A 24780-nucleotide genomic window follows, 5' to 3' on the forward strand; every position below is an offset into this window, starting at 1 on the left:
TGCAGCACTCTCTCCGTGTTGCAATGGGGTGTCAACCTGGATTACATGTTCAATTCCTGGAGTGGAGCTTAAACCCACAACCTTTTATCCAGAGGGGACAATGTTACCAACCAAGCTAACTCTCACTGTCTGGGCTCACCCACAAAGAATGGCCAGGAAGTAGTGGTAGAGGGCTGTCTGAACCATGGAACTGTACCCTAGCCTGAGTCAGGAGAGGAGGGGACAAGAACGGGAAGAAAAAAAAGCGATTAATACAAACTTTATTTTGCAGGAGGCTGCTGTTTAATGAGCACCATTAAACCATAAAGGAGGCTGCTGCTGTGACTGACAGTCTGGCCTGTGACTTTGTCACCTCTGTGTAATTTGTCGACTCAAAGTCTTTTCTATCCCAGGCTGATTGGTAACAATACTCAGTCCAGCTGCTTTTAAATAGCAACAGATGCTTCTTCCATTTATAGTGAAGGTTACATTGTCAGGCCTGGAATGTGTAGAGAAATGATACTGTGACATGCCTGGGAGAGCTAACCAGAGATAAAAGGCCTCTGTCCCAGACGTCGTGTTCCCATTCTCTGCTCAGTCTCTGTCCCTTCCCCTCGCTGTCCTGTCATCTCTTTCAGACACCCAAACATGGCACCCAAAAAACCCGAACCCAAAAAAGAGGAGCCGAAGAAGGAGGTGAAGCCTCCTGAGCCGGAGCCCCCCAAGCAGCCTGAGTTCGACCCAAAGACAGTAACTGTGAGTACATCTCCCCCCATCAGCAAGGGACGTCAGTTGTTTCTTTCAGTGTAAGATTCAATGGAGTACTGACTTCATGAAAAAAAACAATCTTGACAAGGGAAAAACTGAAAAAAATGGAGAAATTCGGCAGATTCAGCATCTGAAAATAAAAATAATGAAGGTTTCAGGTAGAAATCTTTCCTTTTGGGTGAGATGCTTCCTTTCAGGGGTTGTAGATGTGGGGAGGGGCAAGACCACAGAGAGACTTGTAGATCAGGACAAGGATTTTGAATTTGAGGACAGGAGTGATAGATGAGCAGAACTTGGTGTGGGATAGTTTGTGGACAGCAGAGTTCTGGGCAAGCTGCAGTTTATAGCTGCAGTCAATAGTGTGGTGGTTATAGTGCTGGACTAGCAGCCCAGAAGTTCAAATCCCACGATACCGAGTTGTGAAATTGAATTCAATAAATCTGGTAACTTGTATCACTAGAGGGCACAACTCTAAAACGGGTACAGGAACAGAGAGATCTGGGGGTAAATGTGCACAAATTGTTGAAGGTGGCAGGGCAGGTTGAGAAAGCGGTTAAGAAAGCACACGGGATCTTGGGCTTTATAAATAGAGGCATAGAGTACAAAAGCAAGGAAGTCATAATGAACCTTTATAAAACACTGGTTCGACCACAACTGGAGTATTGCGTCCAGTTCTGGGCACCGCACTTCAGGAAAGATGTGAAGGCCTTAGGGTGCAGAAAAGATTTACTAGAATGATTCCAGGGATGTGGGACTTTAATGTGGATAGACTGGAGAAGCTGGGGTTGTTCTCCTTGGAACAGAGGAGATTGAGAGGAGATTTGATAGAAGTATTTAAAATCATGTAGGGTGCAGACAGAATAGATAGAGAGAAACTGTTCCTATTGGTGGAAGGATCAAGAACCAGAGGACATAGATTTAAGGTGATTGGCAAAAAAACCAAAGATGACATGAGGAAAAACTTTTTTACACAGCGAGTGGTTAGGATCTGGAATGCGCTGCCGGGGAGGGGGTGTGGGGGGCTTTCAAAAGGGAACTGGATAAGTACTTGAAAGGAAAAAATTTGCAGGGCTATGGGGATAGGGCGAGGGAGTGGGACTAGCTGGATTGCTCTTGCATAGAGCCGGCACGGACTCGATGGGCTGAATGGCCTCCTTCCACGATGTAACCTTTCTATGATTCTATGCAACTACCAGGATAATAAAAGGTGTACTAGATGGACCTTGTTTTTTTTCAACTAGCAATTCCTATAGTTTCATAGTTTTCATAGTTTCAATGTATGATACAGTACAGTAGGAGGCCATTAAGCCCACCGTGCCTGTGCCGGCTTTTTGAAAGAGCGATCCAATTAGTCCCGCTCCCCTGCTCTTTCCCCATAGCCCTGTAAATTTTTTCCCTTCAAGTATTTATGGGATACGGAAAAGGGCGGGAATTGGGACCAGCTAGATTGCTCTTGCAGATAGCCGGCACGGGCTTGATGGGCCGAATGGCCTCCTTTCTGTGCTGTAACTATGCTATGATTCTATGATTTATTGAATTTCCTTTTGAAAGTTATTATGCATACATCAGTTACCAGGAAGTCCCGCCGCCACTTAAATCAGGCGGGCCGATAATTAAAGGGGCAATGTACCTCATTGAGATACTTAAGGTACTTTATATTTTGTGTACTGGACACTTAAAATGATTTCAACGTTACCTGGGTGGCTTTCCCACGGCTTCCGATTCACGCCTGGTTCAGTTCCATTCGCAACCCCTCAGATACTGAAGCAGTCCATGCCCGCATGCAGCAAGACCTGGACAACATCCAGGCTTGGGCTGATAAGTGGCAAGTAACATTCGCGCCAGACAAGTGCCAGGCAATGACCATCTCCAACAAGAGAGAGTCTAACCACCTCCCCTTGACATTCAATGGCAATACCATCGCCAAATCCCCCACCATCAACATCCTGGGGGTCACCATTGACTAGAAACTTAACTGGACCAGCCATATAAATACTGTGGCTACAAGAGCAGGTCAGAGGCTGGGTATTCTGTGGCGAGTGACTCACCTCCTGACTCCCCAAAGCCTTTCCACCATCTACAAGGCACAAGTCAGGAGTGTGATGGAATACTCTCCACTTGCCTGGATGAGTGCAGCTCCAACAACACTCAAGAAGCTCGACACCATCCAGGACAAAACAGCCTGCTTGATTGGCACCCCATCCACCACCCTAAACATTCACTCCCTTCACCACCGGCGCACTGTGGCTGCAGTGTGTACCATCCACAGGATGCACTGCAGCAACTCGCCAAGGCTTCTTCGACAGCATCTCCCAAATCCGCGATCTCTACCACCTAGAAGGACAAGGGCAGCAGGCACGTGGGAACAACACCACCTGCATGTTCCCCTCCAAGTCACACACCATCCCGACTTGGAGATATTTCGTCACTGGGTCAAAATCCTGGAACTCCCTTCCTAACAGCACTGTGGAAGAACCTTCACCACACGGACTGTAGCGGTTCAAGAAGGCGGCTCACCACCACCTTCTCAAGGGCAATTAGGGATGGGCAATAAATGCTGGCCTCGCCAGCGACGCCCATATCCCATGAACGAAGAAATAAAAACGCCTGGTGAAAATAGGCGGGAAGGGCCGGATCAATGAAAAATAGACTAAATAAATTAAATAAAATTACATTTTCCATTGTAAAAAAAGTTAATAAACATACTTTAAAAACGATGTCATCTGGATCCCACCCCATCTGATCCCGATGTCCGATGTCTCCCCTCTGATGCTGATGTCCAATGTCTCCCTTCCGACTTTTCCCCACCCCGCCACCATCTTTACTCCAATGGCCGATGAGGTCTCTCTCTCTCATTCTCCCCCCCCCGCTCTCTTGAATGTGTAGCTCCTGTTGGCTGTCGGCCTGTCAATCAGGCACAAAGCCCGGAAGAGGCATTGATTGGCCTCATTAAGGTCACGATCTGTGATCGCAACCCGCCTACTTCCCTTCCGGGAATTCCCCCCCAAACCCCCCCCCCCGCAATCTTCCCGTTGGCATCGTGCCCTATGCCTCTATTAATAAAGCCCAGAATTCTATATGCTTTTTTTAACAGCCTTCTCCACTTGTCCTGCCACCTTCAAAAATTTATGTACATACACCGCCAGGTCTCTCTGTTCCTGCGCCCTCTTTAAAATTGTACCATTTAGTTTATATTGCCTCTCCTCATTCTTCCTATCAAAATGTATCACTTCACACTTCTCTGCGTTAAATTTCATCTATCATGTGTCTGCCCATTTCATCAGTCCTCCTGAAGTCAGTTATTATCTTCCACATTGTTTACTATATTTCCGAGTTTTGTGTCATCTGCAAACTTTGAAATCATACCCTGTATACCCAAGTCCAGGTCATTAATATATATCAAAAAAAGCAGTGATCCTAATACTGATCCCTGGGGAACACCGCTGTATACTTCCTTCCAGTCTCTGCTTTCTGTCCCTTAGCCAATTTTGTATCCTCGCTGCCACTGTCCCTTTAATCCCATGGGCTTTAATTTTGCTAACAAGTCTATTATGTGGTACTTTATCAAATGCCTTTTAAAAGTTCATATACACATCAACCGCACTATCCTTCATGAAGCGTTACTTCATCAAAGAACTCAATCAAGTTAGGCAAACACGATTTTCCTTTAACAAATCCGTGCTGACTTTCATTTATCAGTCCATACTTGTAATTGCCAGGTTTATCCCTCTCCCCCTTTTGAACAGGGGTATAACACTTACAATCCTCCGGTCATCTGGCACCACCCCTATACCTAAGGAGGATTGGGAGATGTGGCCAGAGCCTCTGCAATTTCTACCCTTATTTCCCTCAGTAACCTAGGATATGTCCCATCTTGACTGGGTGACTTTTCTACTTTGAGTACTGCCAACCTTTTAAGTACCTCCTCTTTATCTATTTTTATCTTATCCAATATCGCTACTATTGCCTCCTTTACAGCTACATTGGCAGCATCCTCTTCTCTAGTGAAGGCCGATGCAAAGTAGTTATTTAATACCTCAGCCATGCCCTCTGCCTCCACAAGGTCTTTTTTGTCCCTAATCGGTCCCACCTTTCATTTGACTACCCTTTTACTATTTATATGTTTATAAAAGATTTTTAGGTTCCCTTTTATGTTAGCTGCTAATCTATTCTCATACTCTCTCTTTGCCCATCTTAGTCCCTTTTTTAGATCTCATCTGTACTTTCTGTATTCATGTTGGTTCTCTACTGTATCATGAACCCCACATTCATCAAAAGCCTCCTTTTTCTGTTTAATTTTAATCTCTATATCTTTAGTCATCCAGGGAGCTTTAGCTTTGGATGACCATCTTTCCCCCTCGTAGGGATGTGTCTACTTTGTACCTGAACCAACTCCTCCTTGAAGGCCTCCCATTGTTCAGTTACTGTTTTGCCTACCAATTTTTGATTCCAATCCACCTGGGCAAGATCCCTTTTTAACTCACTGAAATTTGCCCTCCTCCAGTTAAGCATTTTCACATTTGATTGTTCCTTGTTCTTTTCCATGATTATTCAAAACCTAATGATATTATGATCACTGTTCCCCAAATGCTCCCCCACTGAAACATGCTCCACCTGCCCCACTTCATTCCCCAAAACTAGATCCAGCACTACTTCCTTCCTGGTTGGGCTGGAAACACACTGTTCCAGAAAGTTCTCTTGAACACATTTCAGGAATTCCTCCCCCACTTTGCCCTTTACACCATTACTGTCCCAGTTTATATTGGGATAATTGAAGTCCCCCACTATCACTACTCTATAATTCTTGCATCTTTCTGTAATTTGTATGCAAATTTGCTCCTTTATCTCCTTCCCATTGTTTGGTGGCCTGTAGTATACACCCAGTAGCGTAATAGCTTCTCCATTGTTCCTTAATTCTAACCAAATAGATTCTGCCTTTGACCTCTCAACTCCATTATCCCTTTCTAGTGCTATAATAGTTCCTTTGATTAATACTGCCACCCCCTCCCCTCCTTTCTTTCCTTCCCGATCTTTCCTGAATACCTTGTAGCCAGGAATATTAAGTATCCAATCCTTCTTTGAGCCAGGTCTCTGTTATTGCATAGTCCCATGTGACGTCTTGTGTCTACAGCTTTCCAACCTTATTTACCACGCTACATCGCTAAGTGCATTTACGCACTTGCACTCCATATTCATCTTAGACTGCTCGCATTTGCCCCGTGTTTGAACCCTTTTATTTCTGATCTATTCTTCACTCTGGTGCTATTTGTCTCTCCCAGTCCTCTGTGCACCTTGTTTCTCCTTTTTAACGTTTCATTCTGGTGCCCATCTCCCTGCCAATTAGCTTAAATCCTCCCCACACCAATGGTTAACCTCCCTGCGAGGACATTGGTCCCAGCTCTGTTGAGGTGCAACAGAGCTTGTACAGGTCCCTCCTGCCCCAGAACTGGTCCCAAAGCCCGAGGAATCTGAAGCCCTCCCTCCTGCACCATTTCTCCAGCCACACATTAACCTGTCTTATCCTACAATTCCTTTCCTCGTTAGCACGTGGCACTGGGAGTAATCCAGAGATTACTTACCTTTGAGGTCCTGCTTTTAACTTCCTCCCTGGCTCCTGAAACTCTGACTGCAGGACCTCAACCCTTTTCCTTCCTATGTCATTGGTTCCCACATGAACCAAGACTTCTGGCTGTTCCCCTTCCCCCTCAAAATGTTCTGCACCCTCTCCGTGATATCCTTTACCCTGGCACCAGTGAGGCAACACACCATGTGGGATTCAAGTCGACGGTTGCAAAAACGCCTGTCTATCCCCTTGACTACTGAATCCCACTGAATGACCACTGCATTCCTACACTTCACTGTGCCCTCCTGTGCAGTCCTTTTCCCCATGGTGCCATGTTCCAGACTGCACTCCTTCGAGGTGTCGTCACCCTCACCGGTGTTCAATACTGAAAACTGGTTAGTGAGCGCCACAGCCCCGGAAGATTCCTGCACTGCCTGCCTCTTCCTACCCTGCCGGATGGCCACCCATCTACTCTCCTGAGCTCTCTGTGGCTGTGGGGTGACCACCTCCTGGAATGTAAGATCCAGGAAATTCTCAGCCTCCCGTATTCTCTGCAGTGATTCCAGCCGCTCCTCAAGCTCAGAAACTCTGAACTCAAGCTCGAGCAGCCAGAGGCACTTTCTGCACACATGGTCACCCAGGACACCTGAAGCATCCTGGAGTTCCCACATGGCGCAGGCAACGGGTTTCAGCTGTCCCGCCATTCTATTTAGAGTCTACTTATATTATATATATGTGCCTCTTATGTTTCATCTTTGTACCCCTTTAACTCCCATTTATTATTTTTTTATTTAATATTTACGTATAGCAGATTCTAATTTAATACAATTTCGGATCCCTTTAGTGTTAGTATCCCATACTTAGTTTGTTTTATCCCCTTAGATACTTATTACTTAATTATTTCTTTATTTGTTTACTCTTTTTAAGATCGGGTATGTTCTATGTTCCTATGTTGTGGGCTGGCACCAGAAAAATGACCATAAAAGCTGTCAGATTGTTGTGAAAACCCAACTGGCTCACTAATGTCCTTCAGGGAAGGAGACCTGCCACTCCTACCCGGTCTGGCCTACATGTGACTCCAGTCCAATTCTACCTCCTTGACTCTTAATGCCTTCTGAAGTGGCCTATCAAGCCACTCACTTGTAAAACAATTACTGCTATTCAACAAGAAGGCCCACCACAACTTTCTCAAGAAAACTTGGCAATAACTGGGACTTTGCCAGCATTGCCCATATATCTAAGAACAAATTTTTAAAAATTAAAATTACGGATGCAGGTGGAAGCCGATGAGGGGAACGTTGGGGTAGTTGTGCCTGGAGCTGGAGAGCTGTGGATGAGGATTTCAGTAACAGTAGGGATGAGATATGGGCAGAAATGGGTGAAGTTACAGAGGTGGAAATTGGAGGTTTTGCTTTGGTTATAATATGGGGTTTGAGTTTGAAGATAAGCTCAGGGTTGAACAGGACATTTGGGAGAGTGAAATGCTAAAGCATACTAAGTATCTATTATAAAAACAGAAAACGCTGGAAATACTCAGCAAATCAGGAAGCATTTGTGGAGAAAGAAATAGTGTTAACGTTTCAAGTCGATGACCTTTCAGGTCGATGACATCTATTGATGTCCATTGCTTCTCTGAACTACCTTTTGATATTTTGTTGCATGAAAGATTCTAAGGTCTGATTGAATATGTGACAAGGTCAGGGAGTATTGGATGGGACAGTGTAGACGGAGCTTTACTCTGTATCTAACCTGTTCTGTACCTGCTGTGAGAGAGTTTGATGGGGCAGTGTAGAGGAAGCTTTACTGTGTATTTAACCCATGCTGTACCTGCCCTGGGAATGTTTGATGGTACAATGGAGAGGGAACTTTATTCTGCATTTAACCCCTGCTGTATGTGACCTGGCAGTGCATGATAGGACAGTCTCAGTGGTGGGCAAATTATTGGAATCAATTCTGAGGGACAGCATAAATCGTCATTTATAATGGCAGGGGTTAATCAAGGACAGTCAGCATGGATTTGTTAAGGGAAGGTTGTGTCTGACTAACTTGATTGAATTTTTCGAGGAGGTAACAAGGAGGTTGATGAGAGTAACGCATTTGATGTAGTCTACATGGATTTTAGCAAAGCTCTTGACAAGGTCCCAATGGAAGACTGGTCAAAAAAGTAAAAGCCCATGGGATCAAAGGGAAAATGGCTAGTTGGATCCAAAATTGGCTCAGTGGCAGGAAGCAAAGGGTAATGGTTGACGGTTGTTTTTGCGACTGGAAGGCTGTTTCCAGTGGGGTTTTGCAAGGCTCAGTACTAGGTCCCTTGCTTTTTGTGGTATATATTAATGATTTGGACTTGAATGTAGGGGGCTTGATCAAGAAGTTTGCAGATGATACAAAAATTGGCCGTGTGTTTGATAGTGAGGAGGAAAGCTGTAGGCTACAGAAAGATATCAATGGACTGGTCAGGTGGGCAGAAAGGTGGCAAATGGAATTCAATCCAGAGAAGTGTGAGGTAATGCATTTGGGGAGGGCAAATAAGGCAAGGGAGTACACAATAAATGGGAGGATACTGAAAGGTGTAGAGGAACAAAGGGACCTTGGCGTGCATGTCCACAGATCCCTGAAGGTAGCAGGACAAGTAGATAAGGTGGTTAAAAAGGCATACGGAAAATTATCCTTTATTAGCCGAGGCACAGAATATAAGAGCAGGGAGATTATGCTAGAACTGTATGAAACATTGGTTAGGCCACAGCTTCAGTACAGTTCTGGTCACCACATTACAGGAAAAATGTGATTGCACTAGAGAAGGTATGGAGGAGGTTTACGAGGATGTTGCCAGGGCTGGAGAATTTTAGTTATGAGAAAAGATTGGATAGACTGGGGTTGTTAATATATAAAATTATGACAGGACTAGATAGAGTGGACCTATTTCCCTTAGCAGAGGGGTCAGTGGCCAGGGGTATAGATTTAAAGTAATTGGTAGAAGGATTAGAGGGGAGCTGAGGAGAAATTTTTTCACCCAGAGGGTGGTGGGGGTCTGGAACTCGCTGCCTGAAAGGGTGGTAGAGGCAGAAACCCTCAACTCATTTAAAAAGTACTTGAATGTGCACTTGAAGTGCCGTAACCTACAGGGCTACGGACCAAGTGCTGGAAAGTGGGATTAAGCTGAATAGCTATTTTCGGCTGGCATGGACACAGTGGGCTGAATGGCCTCCTTCTGTGCCGTAACCTTCTGTGATTCTATGTTGAGTGAGCTTTATTTTGCATGTGACCTGGGAGTGTTTGACGCTGACACTGCGGGGGTTAAATTGGATAACCCCAAAAACCAAGCGCCGGTAGCATGATCCGCTTCTAACCCGTGCCTGGTGCTTCCTGCGCAGGCAGGACGAAACTTTTGTCCGACACTGTGGACTTACCTTCAAATAGCGTTGGAAATCAGCGTTGATGCAAGGATTTGATGCAATTCGCATTTTCCACCAGCAGGGGGTGCCCCAATCTCTTAAAGGCAGGCTGTTCCTTAAAATCTCTTAAAGGTAGCCTGTATCTGTTATTTGCTGAAAATAACAGTCTGCTGTCTGCACGGAGTCTGAATGGAGATCAGACATCGCACACATAAAACACAGATGCAGATCCCGTCCCTATGTTTATAAACTGATGAATTATGTTAAAACATTGAATAAAGGTTGCGTCTGCATCTGCAGCATTTGACTGAGTGTGGCACCAAGGAGCTCCAGTAAAATTGAAGTCAATGGGAATCAGGGGGAAAACTCTCCAGTGGCTGGAGTCATACCTAGCACAAAGGAAGATGGTAGTGGTTGTTGGAGGCCAATCATCTCAGCCCCAGGACATTGCTGCAGGAGTTCCCCAGTGCAGTGTCCTGGGCTCAACCACCTTCAGCTGCTTCATCAATGACCTTCCCTCCATCATAAGGTCAGAAATGGGGATGTTCGCTGATGATTGCACAGTGTTCAGTTCCATTCGTAACCCCTCAGATAATGAAGCAGTCCATGCCTGCATACAGCAAGACCTGGACAACATCCAGGCTTGGGCTGATAAGCGGCAAGTAACATTTGCGCCAGGCAAGTGCCAGGCAATGACCATCTCCAATAAGAGAGAGTCTAACCACCTTCCCTTGACATTCAACGGCATTACCATTGCTGAATCCCCCACCATCAACATCCTGGGCGTCACCATTGATCAGAAACTTAACTAGACCAGCCACATAAATACTGTGGCCACATGGCTACAAGAGCAGGTCAGAGGCTGGGTATTCTGCGGCGAGTGCCTCACCTCCTGACTCCCCAAAGCCTTTCCACCATCTACAAGGCACAAGTCAGGAGTGTGATGGAATACTCTCCACTTGCCTGGATGAGTGCAGCTCTGACAGCACTCAAGAAGCTCGACATCATCCAGGACAAAGCAGCCCACTTGATTGGTACCCCATCCACCACCCTAAACATTCACTCTCTTCACCATCGGCGCACCGTGGCTGCAGTGTGTACCATCTACGGGATGTACTGCAGCAACTCGTCAAGGCTTCTTCGACAGCACCTCCCAAACCCACGACCTCTACCACCTAGAAGAACAAGGGCAGCAGGCACATGGGAACAACACCACCTGCAGGTTCCCCTTCAAGTCACACACCATCCCAACTTGAAAATATATCGCCGTTCCTTCATCGTCGCTGGGTCAAAATCCTGGAACTCCCTACCGAACAGTACTGTGGGAGAACCTTCACCACACGGACTGCAGCAGTTGAAGAAGGCGGCTCACCACAATCTCCTCGAGGGCAATTAGGGATGTGCAATAAATGCTGGCCTTGCCAGCGACGCTCACATCCCATGAACGAATAAAAAAAATCTGCACGCCAGACCTCACCAATCTGAGTTTGTACCAGGCCTGTGAGTGTGCATGCACCAAGGTTCTCTACTGATGCACTGGAGGCCTTGGTGCAAGAGGTGGACAGAAGGAGGGACATCTTATATCCACGGTGTGGGGGGGGGGGGTGGTGGGGGGCAAGAGGCCCTCCAGACATATGCCCAAAAAGCAGTGGGAGGCAGCGGGGGATGAAGTCAGCATGTATGCAGTGCAGGAAGAAGTTCAATGCTTTGACACAAGTGGTCAAGGTGAGTGAGGTCAACTGTCAAGTGGTTTCTCCTACCAGCTGCACCACTAGCTGCATCCACTGCTCCACACCACACCCCCCATCACCCACATACCAACAAACTCTTTCCAGCAGTACTCAACTCTTCCAATCAGATGCTTCCTCTCATCCTTACATATTACCACTGTTACAAGCCGCTCACCCACAACTCACAGGCCACACACACTGGCAGCTATTCAACCATGACAGGCACATCACCCAGACACACATCCCACTTGCTTGCAGGAGAAGGTGGCGCGTAACAGGAGGCAGCATGTGGCAGTGGCATATAGACCCTCGAGCCTGTTCCGCTATTCGATGAGATCATGGTGGACCTGTGACCTAAGTCCATATACCCGCCTTAGCTCCATATCCCTTAATACGCTTGTTTCACAGAAATCTATCAATCTCAGATTTAGAATTCACAATTGAGCTAGCATCAGCTGCCGTTTGCAGAAGAGCGTTCCAAACTTCTACCACCCTTTGCGTGTAGCAGCATTTCCTAATCTCACTCCTGCACATCCTGGCTCTAAATGTTAGCCTATGTCCCTCCGTCCTAGTATTCAAGTATAGGAGACCTCCAAAAATAGTTACAAATGTATCGGCAGCCAGAAGCAATAATCCAGTAACTAACCTGTAAATTTTGCATGGTTCCTTTTGGTGGGGGTCCTCCAGGAACTCTAAGACTTGTTCAGATGCTCATGGTTAAGACTGTGCGTTGAGTTGAGGGTTAGATTCCATTTAGGGACTTATCACTTTAAGTCTGCATAGCACGCTGATTGTATCCATTTTCTCTTTACTTTACATGGTTCTGGCGTTCGGTATTTGCGCCTGCGCTAATACCTATACCAAGATGGCGTTCGCCACATGTCACGCTGGAAACGTGCGTGCGCAGCCAAGATGCCATCTTGGCACGTCGGGAGGCCGCGTAGCGCCGAAACAACGGGCGCTAGGCGGCCGAATTTTTAGCCCCGGGTGCCTGAAGTGGATAAGTATTTGTCCTTCTCCTTGAGAAACAGGAAGTTCACTGAAAATATACTTTGAACAAAAACAAGAGATCTTGTTTTATTTTACTCCTTATCGCTTAAGTCTCCCTGATACATAGTACAAGATGGTGGAGAGACAAGTGATTACATCACCAACAATGATGTTACTCTACAAGTGCAAAGTTTCCATTTCCTGAACCAGCCAGCTTATGCGTGAGACTAACAAATTTGACTTTTGTCCAGTTATCCTGCAGGAATTCGATCAAAACAGTTCCCAAACTAATTATAAATTCAGAGGCGTATCTGGCAGAGAGAGATAATTTTGAAATCTGCATTAAAATTGAACTCAAGCCCCTGAGGTGAAAGATCTTGCATTTATATAGCGCCATTCATATCTTCAGGTCATCCCAAAGTGCTTTATAGCCAACGAATTACTTTTCTGAAGTCCAGTCACTGCTATTTTATATACAAATGCATCTGCCATTAGATAAAGTGCCTCCTATTCGGACCTGTTAAATCGAGCTGGTTCCATACCTCAGCATTCTTGTAGCACAAGGACACAAGCTTGCAGACTCACTGGGCCATCTTTATTTCCATTTACACCCACCCACCCTGTACATGTCATGATGCAGTTTGAATCACAGCACATGAAAATGAGAGAGGTCATTCAGCCCATCTAATTCATCAGTCCGGAGAGATCCTAACCTTCTTCCCCCCTCCTCCCCACCGACATTGTAGCATCCAATTATTTCTTAAATGATTCAAGGGTTTTTGTCTCCATTACTCTATCTGGAAGTTTATTCCACACATTGATCACTCTTTGTGTGAAGAAGAATTTCCTGACATCAGTCCTAAAATTTACAAATTTTAATAGGTGTCCCCCTATCCTACTCTCACAATTTAATTTAAAGTAATAATCTGGATTAACCTTTTCAATTCCCTTAACTATTTCATATACTTCTATAAGATCACCTCCTCTCCAGGCTGAAAAGCCCAAATCTCTCCAGCCTTTCCTCATAGCTCAGACTCCTGACGCTGGGGGTCAGCTGGTGGCTTCTCTGCACCGCTTGAGTGTTCCTTTGTTTCTTGTCGGACCTCCTTCCCATAAAGCTGGCCTTAACAGGCCGAAAAGAGTAGGGCACCCCAAGGAAAGTGATAACAAGATAAATTGGGGAGAGGGGATAATGGCACACAGAGGTCATCTGAGTGTCAGACCCCAGAGACCCAATCAAAAAGATAAAAAGGTTTTTTGATGTGACAGCTGGGAGGTAGTGAACAGAAGCCCACACATGACTTACATTCGCAGTCTACTTATCTCCCTGCAACATTCATTGCCTACCATTTACATTTGGGTTAGGTCCTGTTGCTCCTTTCCATACCTTTTTTAGGAACATAGGAACAGGAGTAGGCCATTCAGCCCCTCGAGCCTGCTCCGCCATTTGATAAGATCATGGCTGATCTGTGATCTAACTCCATATACCTGCCTTTGGCCCATATCCCTTAATACCTTTGGTTGCCAAAAAGCTATCTATCTCAGAATTAAAATTAGCAATTGAGCTAGCATCAACTGCCGTTTGCGGAAGAGAGTTCCAAATTTCTACCACCCTTTGTGTGTAGAAGTGTTTTCTAATCTCACTCCTGAAAGGTCTGGCTCTAATTTTTAGACTGTGCCCCCTACTCCTAGAATCCCCAACCAACGGAAATAGTTTCTTTCTATCCACCCTATCTGTTCCCCTTAATATCTTATAAACTTCGATCAGATCACCCCTTAACCTTCTAAACTCTAGAGAATACAACCCCAATTTGTGTATTCTCTCCTCGTAACTTAACCATTGAAGTCCGGGTATCATTCTAGTAAACCTACGCTGCACTCCCTTCAAGGCCAATATGTCCTCCGAAGGTGTGGTGCCCAGAACTGCTCACAGTACTCCAGGTGCTGTCTAACCAGGGTTTTGTATAGCTGCAGCATAACTTCTGCCCCCTTGTACTCTAATCCTCCAGATATAAAGGCCAACATTCCATTAGCCTTATTGATTGTTTTCTGCACCTGTTCATGACACTTCAATGATCTATGTACCTGAACCCCTAAGTCCCTTTGGACATAGTAAATAGTTAAAAGTTAAAAGTTAACATTTTACCATTTAGAAAGTACCCTGTTCTATCCTTTTTTGGTCCAAAGTGGATGACCTCACATTTGCCTACATTGAATTCCATTTGCCAGTTTTGCCCATTCACCTAATCTATCAATATCGCTTTGTAATTTTATGTTTTCATCTACACTGCTTACAATGCCACCAATCTTTGTGTCATCGGCAAACTTAGATATGAGACTTTCTATGCCTTCATCTAAGTCGTTAATAAATATTGTGAATAATTGAGGCCCCAAGACAGATCCCTGCGGGACTCCACTAGTCACATCCTGCTAATGTGAGTACCTACCCATTATCCCTACTTTCGCTCAGCCAACTTCCTAACCAAGTCCGTACTTTTCCCTCGATTCCATGGGCTTCTATCTTAGCTAACAGTCTCTTATGTGGGACTTTATCAAATGCCTTCTGGAAGTCCGTATAAATAACATCCATTGACATTCCCCTGTCCACTACTTTAGTCACCTCTTCAAAAAATTCAATCAGGTTTGTCAGGCACGACCTTTCACAAATCCATGCTGGCTCTCTCTGATTAACTGAAAATTCTCGAGGTGTTCAGCCACCCTATCCTTAATTATAGACTCCAGTATTTTCCCCACAACAGATGTTAGGTTAACTGGTCTATAATTCCCTGGTTACCCTCTCTCTCCTTTCTTAAAAAGCGGAGTGACGTGCAATTTTCCAATCTAGAGGGACAGTTCCTGAATCTAGAGAACTTTGAAAGATTATAGTTAGGGCATCTGCAATCTGCTCACCTACTTCCTTTAAAACTCTGGGATGGAAACCATCTGGTCCTGGGGATTTGTCACTCTTTAGTGCTATTATTTTCTTCATTACTGTTGTTTAACTTATGTTAATTTTATCGAGTCCCTGTCCCCGATTCAATATTAGTTTTCTTAGGATTTCCAGCATGCTATCCTCTTTTTCTACTGTAAATACTGACGCAAAGAAATTATTCAACATGTCCGCCATTTCCCCATTGTCAATGACAATATCCCCACTTTCAGTTTTTGAAGCTGTCAGCCTTGGATCAGTGCTAGCACTTTTCCCTCTGAGCCAGAAGGTCATGGGCTCAAGCCCCATTCCAGAAACTTGAGCACATAATCTAGGCTGACACTTCAGTGCAGTACCGAGGAAGTGCTGCACTGTCGGAGTTGCCATCTTTTGGATAAGACGTTAAACTGAGGCATTGTCTGTCCTCTCAGGTGGACATAATAGATTCCATGACACTATTGGAAGAAAAGCAAAGCAGTTTTCATAATGTCCTGGCCAACATTTATCACTCAGCCAACATCCCCAATATGGACTATCTGGTTATTTATCTCATTGCTATTTGTGGGACTTTGTATGCAAATTGGCTACTGTGTTTCCCTACATTACAACAGTAGCTACGCTTCAAAAAGTACTCCATTGGCTTTAAAGCACTCTAGGACATCCTGAGGTTGTGATAGGTGAAAGTTCTTTCTTTTACTAGTCAGGGACACAACACTACTGTTCTGCTGTGTATCTTTTTCATTTTTAAAAAGTTTGATTTTTTTTTAGTAGAGGAGTAGATTTTGTAAAATTTCCACCTGACACAAGTATTCTTTGTTTTCCAGCTTGAATTCACTGCCGATCAGATCGAAGGTGAGGGTGCAGATTCCACTGACACTGCATGAGCTTTGTTACGTGAGAAAGTGAATAACATCAGGCTGTTCTAATGAATAGGTGTGGTGGGCACAATACTGAGGTCCCAGGATCTAGTCCTGGTCTGTGTTGAGATAAAAGACATTTATATAGCACCTTTCATGACCTCATGACATCCCAAAGTGCTTCACAACCAATAAATCACTTTTTGAAATGTAATCACTGTTGTAATGTGGGGAAATGCAGCAGACAATTTGCATACAGCAGGGTCCCACAAACAGCATTGAGAATTGACCAGTTAAACAGTTTTGGTGGTGTTGGTTGAGGGAGACACCCGGAGAATTCCGTGCTCTTCTTTGAATAATGTCATGGGATCTTTTACGTCCACCTGAGAGGGTAGACGGTTTAAAGTCTCATCCAAAAGACTGCACCTCCAACAGTGCAGCACTCCCTTGGTTCTGCACAGAAGAGTCAGTCTAGATTTTATGCTGAAGTCTCTGGAATGGGACTTAAACCCAGAATCTTCTGATTCAGAGGCAAGTGTGCTACCACTAAGCCACAGCTAACACTCCCTCAGTACTGCACTCAGCCTAGATTATGTGCTCAAGTCCTGAAATGGGGCTTGAACCTACAATCATCTGACTCAGAGGCAAGAGTGCTATCACTGAGTCAACTCTGACCCCTTGTTAGTTGATCCTTCTGCAGTAGCAGTTGGATCACTACCTGTTGGCCTCAGTGCCTACAGGCCTATGAAAGGAAAATTAGCCAGGGATTCCGCTCCTAAATGTTATCCAGTGACTACGTTTGGAAAGGACGGGTGTCAGACAAGGAGACGGTCGGGCTTGACTGTGATGCCCACCCACTATTAAAATGCCTGCTGATACCATTGACTGGGGTCACACATAAAGATTGGCCACTTGGGTGAGCTGCTGAAGGGCTGCTGAACAAGGGTCCCCCAGTTAGAGTCAGCACCTTCAGTGGGGGGGAGGGAACAAATTGGAAAGAAAAAGGAGTAAGTTGCTATTTTGCCATTAACCTTGTTACTATTACACCGCTCCACTCCATTTTACCTCGCTTGTCTCTTCTGCTACAGGAATGTTGATGAGGGCGGAGGAGGGGGTAGGGGGGGGGGGGGGCGGCGGGAGGGATGGTGAGGAGGTAACAGTAAAAAAAAATCACCCCATCAAGGCAGCCTCAGTCAGCCAAGAGTTGTGCTATGGAAAGCCCTGGAGCCTGAATTACTTCTACACCTGGTTTGAAACAGCCATAGTCAGACAGTGGGTGCAATTTTCAACTGTCAGTTGTTTCTTGCCTGAAAAATGGGGGTGGGGGGGAGGCTAGCAGCTAAAAATTGAGGGGAGGGGGCATCTCAGCTACCCCATTGACACCCAATTTTCAGGTGGGCCTGTAAATGGGCAAGAAGCGTGCTTTGTTTCAGGCGGAAGGCTATTAAATATTCAAATCAGCATTCTATGCTAGTTGTAGGACCCCATTTGTAGTATTCAGGTACAAACTTCACCCATTTGTAAAAGGCAGTCAGCGGCCACTCACAAAAAGGCAAAGAAATTGTTTGGGGAGAATTTTGGTGGGGCCAGGAGGAGCAGGAACGCTCCTCCTTCCTTCAAAGAAATCCTGCTGTCCGCTGCTGGCCCATGCTCGACCCCCTCCGGGGATTGTCTTCACCCCATCCCCTCTGAAGCCTGACCTGCTGGCTAGCTCAGCTTGGGAAGCGGCCTATTTCCCACCCTCATGTGACTGGCGAGCTGCAGTGGGGTGCCCATTTGGTCTAAACCAAGTCGAAGACTAAAACTAAGTCCGGGAAACCTGTACTGCTGGGTATCCCATCAGGAATCCCCCCCCCCCCCCCCCCCGACCCCACCGTCTTCCCGGCTCTTATATTGACATATCTTATTCTTGAAATTAAACAACGCCAGTTGGTGCGAGTCAGGCCATAACCTGATTGGATTACTAATCTGAGCTGACCAACAAGAAGCATATGACAGTAGTCTGGGGTGGGGGACTGATTTGCCCTCCCCCTTTGTGAGGAGAAAATGGGCTTTGATTCAGCAGCACCCTGCATCAACATGACTAAAGTCAGTAACTCAGTGGTGTGGGGAAAATCACTAGAGAAGCACAGAATGTCCTGGCTCACTTCTCTGATTGTTTTCTCTTTCAGATTTCAAGGAGGCATTCACCCTGTTCGACAGGACGCCCACCTCAGAGATGAAGATCACTTATGCCCAGTGCGGTGATATCATGCGCGCTCTGGGTCAGAACCCAACCAATGCAGAGGTTATGAAGGTCTTAGGAAGACCCAAACAAGAAGGTAAGTGTTTGAAAGGAAGACACAGACAGATGAAAAGAAGAGTAACTCTGTCTGGTGGAAGAACAATCATAGATACGGCCATTAGGATTCCCCTTTTTTGGGGGACCGTGCAGTGTAGTTTTTTTTAATTCAATCATGGGATGTGGACATCGCTGGCGAGGTGAGCACTTGTTGCCCTTGAGAAGGTGGTGGTGAGCCTTCTTCATGAACCACTGCAGTCCATGTGGTGAAGGTGTTCCTACAATGCTGTTAGGCAGGGAGTGCCAGGATTTTGACCCAGTGACAATGAAGGAATGGCGATATATGTCCAAGTCAGGATGGTTTGTGACTTGGAGGTAGTGGTGTTGCCATGCATCTGCTGCCCTTGTCCATCTGTGTTGATGTGGAGATGCCGGTGATGGACTGGGGTTGACAATTGTAAACAATTTTACAACACCAAGTTATAGTCCAGCAATTTTATTTTAAATTCACAAGCTTTCGGAGGCTTCCTCCTTCGTCAGGTGAACGATGTGAAAATCACATCGTTCACCTGACGAAGGAGGAAGCCTCCGAAAGCTTGTGAATTTAAAATAAAATTGCTGGACTATAACTTGGTGTTGTAAAATTGTTTACACTTGTCCATCTAAGTGGTGGAGGTCGCAGGCTTGGGCTGGCAAACTTCACTTTCCACCTCTGGATTTGAATCTAGCGTTGGTTCATGGGGTGAAATTCTCGTCTCTGTTGGCTGTAAGGGGCTGAAGTGAAATGCTTAATGTGGGACCATAGCATGAGTTTTACTCTGGGTTACATTTTAACTCCGAGCCGGGAAGACGGTAGGGTGACGGGGAGAGTTCCTGACAGGAAACCCGGAAGTACGGGTTTCCCGCCTGACAGGCCCACCTGATTGACGGGCTGGCCTCAGTCAGACAGGAGAAGAGGAAGGAAGACAATGCGAGCAGATAAGTCTTAGATGGGCATCAGTAACTGGGTGGGGTCAGGGTCGGGGGTCATCGGGGGGGTTGGGGTCAGGGGTCATCAGGAGGGTCAGGAGTCATCGGGGGTCATGGGGGAATCACGGTCGGGAGTCATGGGGGGGTCAGGAGTCATCAGGGGCTCAGTCATCGGGAGTAATTGGGGGGCTCTCATCAGGAGCCATCGGGAGGCTCAGTCATCAGGGAGCTCTCATTGGGAGTCATCGGGAGGCTCAGTCATCGGGGGGCTCTCTTCGGGAGTCATTGGAGGGTTCAGTCATCAGGGGTCATTGGGGGGCTCAGTCATCGGAGGGCTCAGTCATCGGGGGTTCTCATCGGGGAGGTCAGTCATCGCGGGGTTCAGTCATCGGGGTCATTAGGGGGCTCAGTCATTGGGGGGGCTCAGTCATTGGGGTCCGGAGTTATCGGGGGGGGTCGGGGTTGGGAGTCGGGAGTCATCAGAGGTCATGGGGGAGTCGGGGTCGGGAGTCACGGGGGATCAGGAGTCATGGGGGGCTCAGTCACAGGGGTCATTTGGGGATCAGAGATCGTGGGGGTTCCAAGATCATGGAGGGGTTGGAGATGGTGTGGGAGATCGGAGATCATGGTGGGGAGGGATCGGAGATTGTGGGGGGTGATCGCTGCAGGAAGGCTTGTTGGACCTGGGGGAAGCACTCCTGCTCCTCCGAGCCCACAAGATGTGCTATAAAGGCACTTACCTGTAATTTCAGGCCTTCTCGCCTCCTCTCATGTGGCGTGAAGTAGAAGGCCTGGGAATCCCGGCCCCTAGGGGTTGAAAACAAGAAATCAGTTAAAATGGAGGCCCGCAGTCTCCTTGAAAGCTTTATGACCAACCCGCCTCCTGAGAGCAGGTTGGTCGCCCGACCCTCGTCCTGCCTCCATTAAAACTAGAAATGGGCAGGTTGGGGTGGGTTTTAGATTTTTTAAAAATGTATTGCCCCCCCCCAACCCGATTTTCTGAATTAAACTCATGCGTTCTGTGTCTACCTCATGCTGTACCTGCCTGGGAGTGCTTGATGGGGCAGTGTAGAAGGAGCTTTATTCTGTATCTCACCCGTGCTGTACCTGCCCTGGGAGTGTTTGATAAGGGACAGTAGAGACTGGTCAGTGCATTAGAACTCCAAAGTGTCACACAACATCCTGACTTGGAAATATATCACCATTCCTTCATCGTTATTGGGTCAAAATCCTGGAACTCCCTACCTAACAGTACTGTGGGAATACCTGTACAGGATTGGGAAAGACTATTTCTATCCATCGGGATAGTTCCAAAGACTTCATAGTTCACTTTATCTCTCATAGCCTTCAGTTGGCCTGTCTACCGAAAATCTATCCATCATCCCCTTCAAAGTTGTAACATCCTCTGCAGCAATGGATCCTGTAATGAGTCCCGTAATTATACAGTATGAGCATTTATAGACAGTCTCCTACCTCAGTTAAGTGTCAATATTTTAATTTGAGTATAAGCATTCAGACAGCCACTTACCAATCAACATTGGACAAGGTACCAATTAGACTGGTTAGATCCAGAATGGACAAGTCAGGCTGTCTGCAAGGTGGAGTTTGTCAGTTAGCAGGAGCTGTTGGGCATAAAGTTGTTTTCAATCTTAATAAAGTAAAGACTGTCATTCAATGTTAGATCTTTAATGAATCTTAAAACTAGTTCAACCTGAGAGTTATCCAGGGGTGGTGCCAGGTACCAATACACACCTGTAAAGGAGAACATAATTTGGTGAGATATTAAATTTGCTGAATGAGCAGCCCAATTGACTCCCAATAGGAGAGGCAAAAAGCTTCTCAGACTCTATGGAATTTTCCGTAGATCAATCTTGGCCTGAAATCTAGATTCCTAGTCTCAGAGTGTCTGGGTCTCAGGGATTCATAGTGCCTTCCTGAGGCATTTTCAGGATATCAAGGGTGGATGCGATACTGATATAAAACCACATCCGTAGTTGTTGCAAAGGGCCAAAGGTCTGCCTTCATTTGACTCCCAGAACCCTTGATTACATTAGCAACCATCTGCCTGCATAGGCCAACCTTCTCCCGGGGAATCTTAAGCCAAGTCCAATAAAGGAGCATGGGTCTGATGATTATAGATATGATGTGGAGATGCCGGTGATGGACTGGGGTTGACAATTGTAAACAATTTTACAACACCAAGTTATAGTCCAGCAATTTTATTTGAAATTCACAAGCTTTCGGAGGCTTCCTCCTTCCTCAGGTGAACGTGGAAATGAAATCCTCGAACCTATCGCATTTATAAATCACAGAACAATGCTTGGTGATTACAGACAGTGTTTTCAACTGCCCGTTGCCGAGGCAATCAGTGTGCAGACAGACAGGTGTTACCTACAGATCCCCCGCATATACAAACCACCAAAAAAAAAAGAGGCAGAAACATCGAAAAGACAGCAAATGACCCGTTGTATTAAAAACAGATAACATTTGTTCGCTGGTGGGGTAACGTGTAGCGTGACATGAACCCAAGATCCCGGTTGAGGCCGTCCTCATGGGTGCGGAACTTGGCTATCAATTTCTGCTCGACGATTTTGCGTTGTCGTGCGTCTCGAAGGCCGCCTTGGAGTATGCTTACCCGAAGGTCGGTGGCTGAATGTCCCTGACTGCTGAAGTGTTCCCTGACTGGGAGGGAACCCTCCTGTTTGGCGATTGTTGCGCGGTGTCCGTTCATCCGTTGTCGCAGTGTCTGCATGGTCTCGCCAATGTACCATGCTCTGGGGCATCCTTTCCTGCAACGTATGAGGTAGACAACGTTGGCCGAGTCACAGGAGTATGAACCATGTACCTGGTGGGTGGTGTCCTCTCGTGTGATGGTGGTATCTGTGTCGATGATCTAGCATGTCTTGCAGAGGTTGCCGTGGCAGGGTTGTGTGGTGTCGTGGACGCTGTTCTCCTGAAAGCTAGGTAATTTGCTGCGAACGATGGTCTGTTTGAGGTTGGGTGGCTGTTTAAAGGCGAGTAGTGGAGGTGTGGGGATGGCCATAGCGAGGTGTTCGTCGTCATTGATGACATGTTGAAGGCTGCGGAGAACATGGCGTAGTTTCTCCGCTCCGGGGAAGTACTGGACGACAAAGGGTACTCTGTTAGTTGCGTCCCGTGTTGGTCTCCTGAGGAGGTCTATGCGATTTTTCGCTGTAGCCCGTCGGAACTGTCGATCAATGAGTCGAGCATCATATCCCGTTCTTACTAGGGCGTCTTTCAGCGTCTGTAGGTGTCCATCGCGTTCCTCCTCGTCTGAGCAGACCCTGTGTATTCGCAGGGCCTGTCCATAGGGGATGGCCTCTTTGACGTGGTTAGGGTGGAAGCTGGAAAAGTGGAGCATCGTGAGGTTGTCTGTGGGCTTGCGGTAGAGTGAGGTGCTGAGGTGCCCGTCTTTGATGGAGATTCGTGTGTCCAAGAAAGAAACTGATTCTGAGGAGTAGTCCATGGTGAGCTTGATGGTGTGATGGAACTTGTTGATGTTATCGTGTAGTCTCTTCAGTGATTCTTCGCCGTGGGTCCATAGAAAGAAAATGTCGTCGATGTATCTGGTGTATAGTGTTGGTTGGAGGTCCTGTGCAGTGAAGAAGTCCTGCTCGAACTTGTGCATGAAAATGTTGGCGTATTGGGGTGCGAATATGGTCCCCATGGCTGTTCCGTGTGTTTGGATAAAGAACTGGTTATCGAAGGTGAAGACATTGTGATCCAGGATGAAGCGGATGAGTTGTAGGATGGCGTCTGAAGATTGGCTGTTGCTGGCGTCTGGAGATTGGCATTGCTGCGACAGCATCAATACTCCCGTAAGAACGGGATATGACGCTCGACTCATCGATCGACAGTTCCGACGGGCTACAGCGAAAAATCGCATAGACCTCCTCAGGAGACCAACACGGGACGCAACTAACAGAGTACCCTTTGTCGTCCAGTACTTCCCCGGAGCGGAGAAACTACGCCATGTTCTCCGCAGCCTTCAACATGTCATCAATGACAACGAACACCTCGCTATGGCCATCCCCACACCTCCACTACTCGCCTTTAAACAGCCACCCAACCTCAAACAGACCATCGTTCGCAGCAAATTATCTACCTTTCAGGAGAACAGCGACCACGACACCACACAACCCTGCCACGGCAACCTCTGCAAGACATGCCAGATCATCGACACAGATACTACCATCACACGAGAGGACACCACCCACCAGGTACATGGTTCATACTCCTGTGACTCGGCCAACGTTGTCTACCTCATACGTTGCAGGAAAGGATGCCCCAGAGCATGGTACATTGGCGAGACCATGCAGACACCGCGCAACAATCGCCAAACAGGAGGGTTCCCTCCCAGTCAGGGAACACTTCAGCAGTCAGGGACATTCAGCCACCGACCTTCGGGTAAGCATACTCCAAGGCGGCCTTCGAGACACACGACAACGCAAAATCGTCGAGCAGAAATTGATAGCCAAGTTCCGCACCCATGAGGACGGCCTCAACCGGGATCTTGGGTTCATGTCACGCTACACGTTACCCCACCAGCGAACAAATGTTATCTGTTTTTAATACAACGGGTCATTTGCTGTCTTTTCGATGTTTCTGCCTCTCATTTTTTTTTGGTAGTTTGTATATTCGGGGGATCTGTAGGAAAGGTATCTGTCTGTCTGCACACTGATTGCCTCGGCAACGGGCAGTTGAAAACACTGTCTGTAATCACCATGCGTTGTTCTGTGATTTATAAATGCGATAGGTTCGAGGATTTCATTTCCACGTTTACCTGAGGAAGGAGGAAGCCTCCGAAAGCTTGTGAATTTCAAATAAAATTGCTGGACTATAACTTGGTGTTGTAAAATTGTTTACGATTATAGATATGGCAACTGACTTGTTCTAGCTCAGATTTATCATAACCGATATTTTCACTTTGCAACATTTTAAGTGAACTTACGGTACTTGGACAGTGATTGTCCAGCATGCAAATGTAGAAATTCATGGGATTCGTCATGTAATGTTGCACCTAGTTATATACTGTAATAACTTTTTTAAATAATTTGAATTTCCTTTATTTTCCAGAAATGAATGTAAAAATGTTGGACTTTGACACTTTTCTGCCGATGCATCAACATATCTGCAAGATTAAGGACCAGGGCACATTTGAGGACTTCGTTGAGGGTCTGAGAGTGTTTGATAAGGAAGGAAATGGCACAGTAATGGGGGCTGAACTTCGCCATGTCTTAGCTACACTGGGTCTGTATCTCAGGACTAACTGATTTCTGGTAAAACTTATGAAAGGTATAA

The 24780-nt window shown here is 46.3% G+C and overlaps 1 protein-coding gene across 1 annotated transcript in view; it reads left to right on the forward strand.

Annotated features, from left to right (window-relative positions):
- The first annotated feature begins 541 nt into the window (after positions 1-541).
- LOC137312445 (myosin light chain 3-like) overlaps positions 542-24780 on the forward strand; it is a 46228-nt gene continuing 21989 nt past the window's right edge. Inside the window, exons 1-4 of the mRNA XM_067979001.1 lie at positions 542-735; positions 16176-16203; positions 18380-18529; positions 24556-24729. Coding sequence (XP_067835102.1) covers positions 628-735; positions 16176-16203; positions 18380-18529; positions 24556-24729 — 460 coding nt within the window. The 5' untranslated portion in view covers positions 542-627. The remainder of the gene's footprint in view (positions 736-16175; positions 16204-18379; positions 18530-24555; positions 24730-24780) is intronic.

The sequence above is a fragment of the Heptranchias perlo genome, chromosome 3 (genome assembly GCF_035084215.1).
Source record: "Heptranchias perlo isolate sHepPer1 chromosome 3, sHepPer1.hap1, whole genome shotgun sequence".
Classification (NCBI taxonomy): Eukaryota; Metazoa; Chordata; class Chondrichthyes; order Hexanchiformes; family Hexanchidae; genus Heptranchias; species Heptranchias perlo.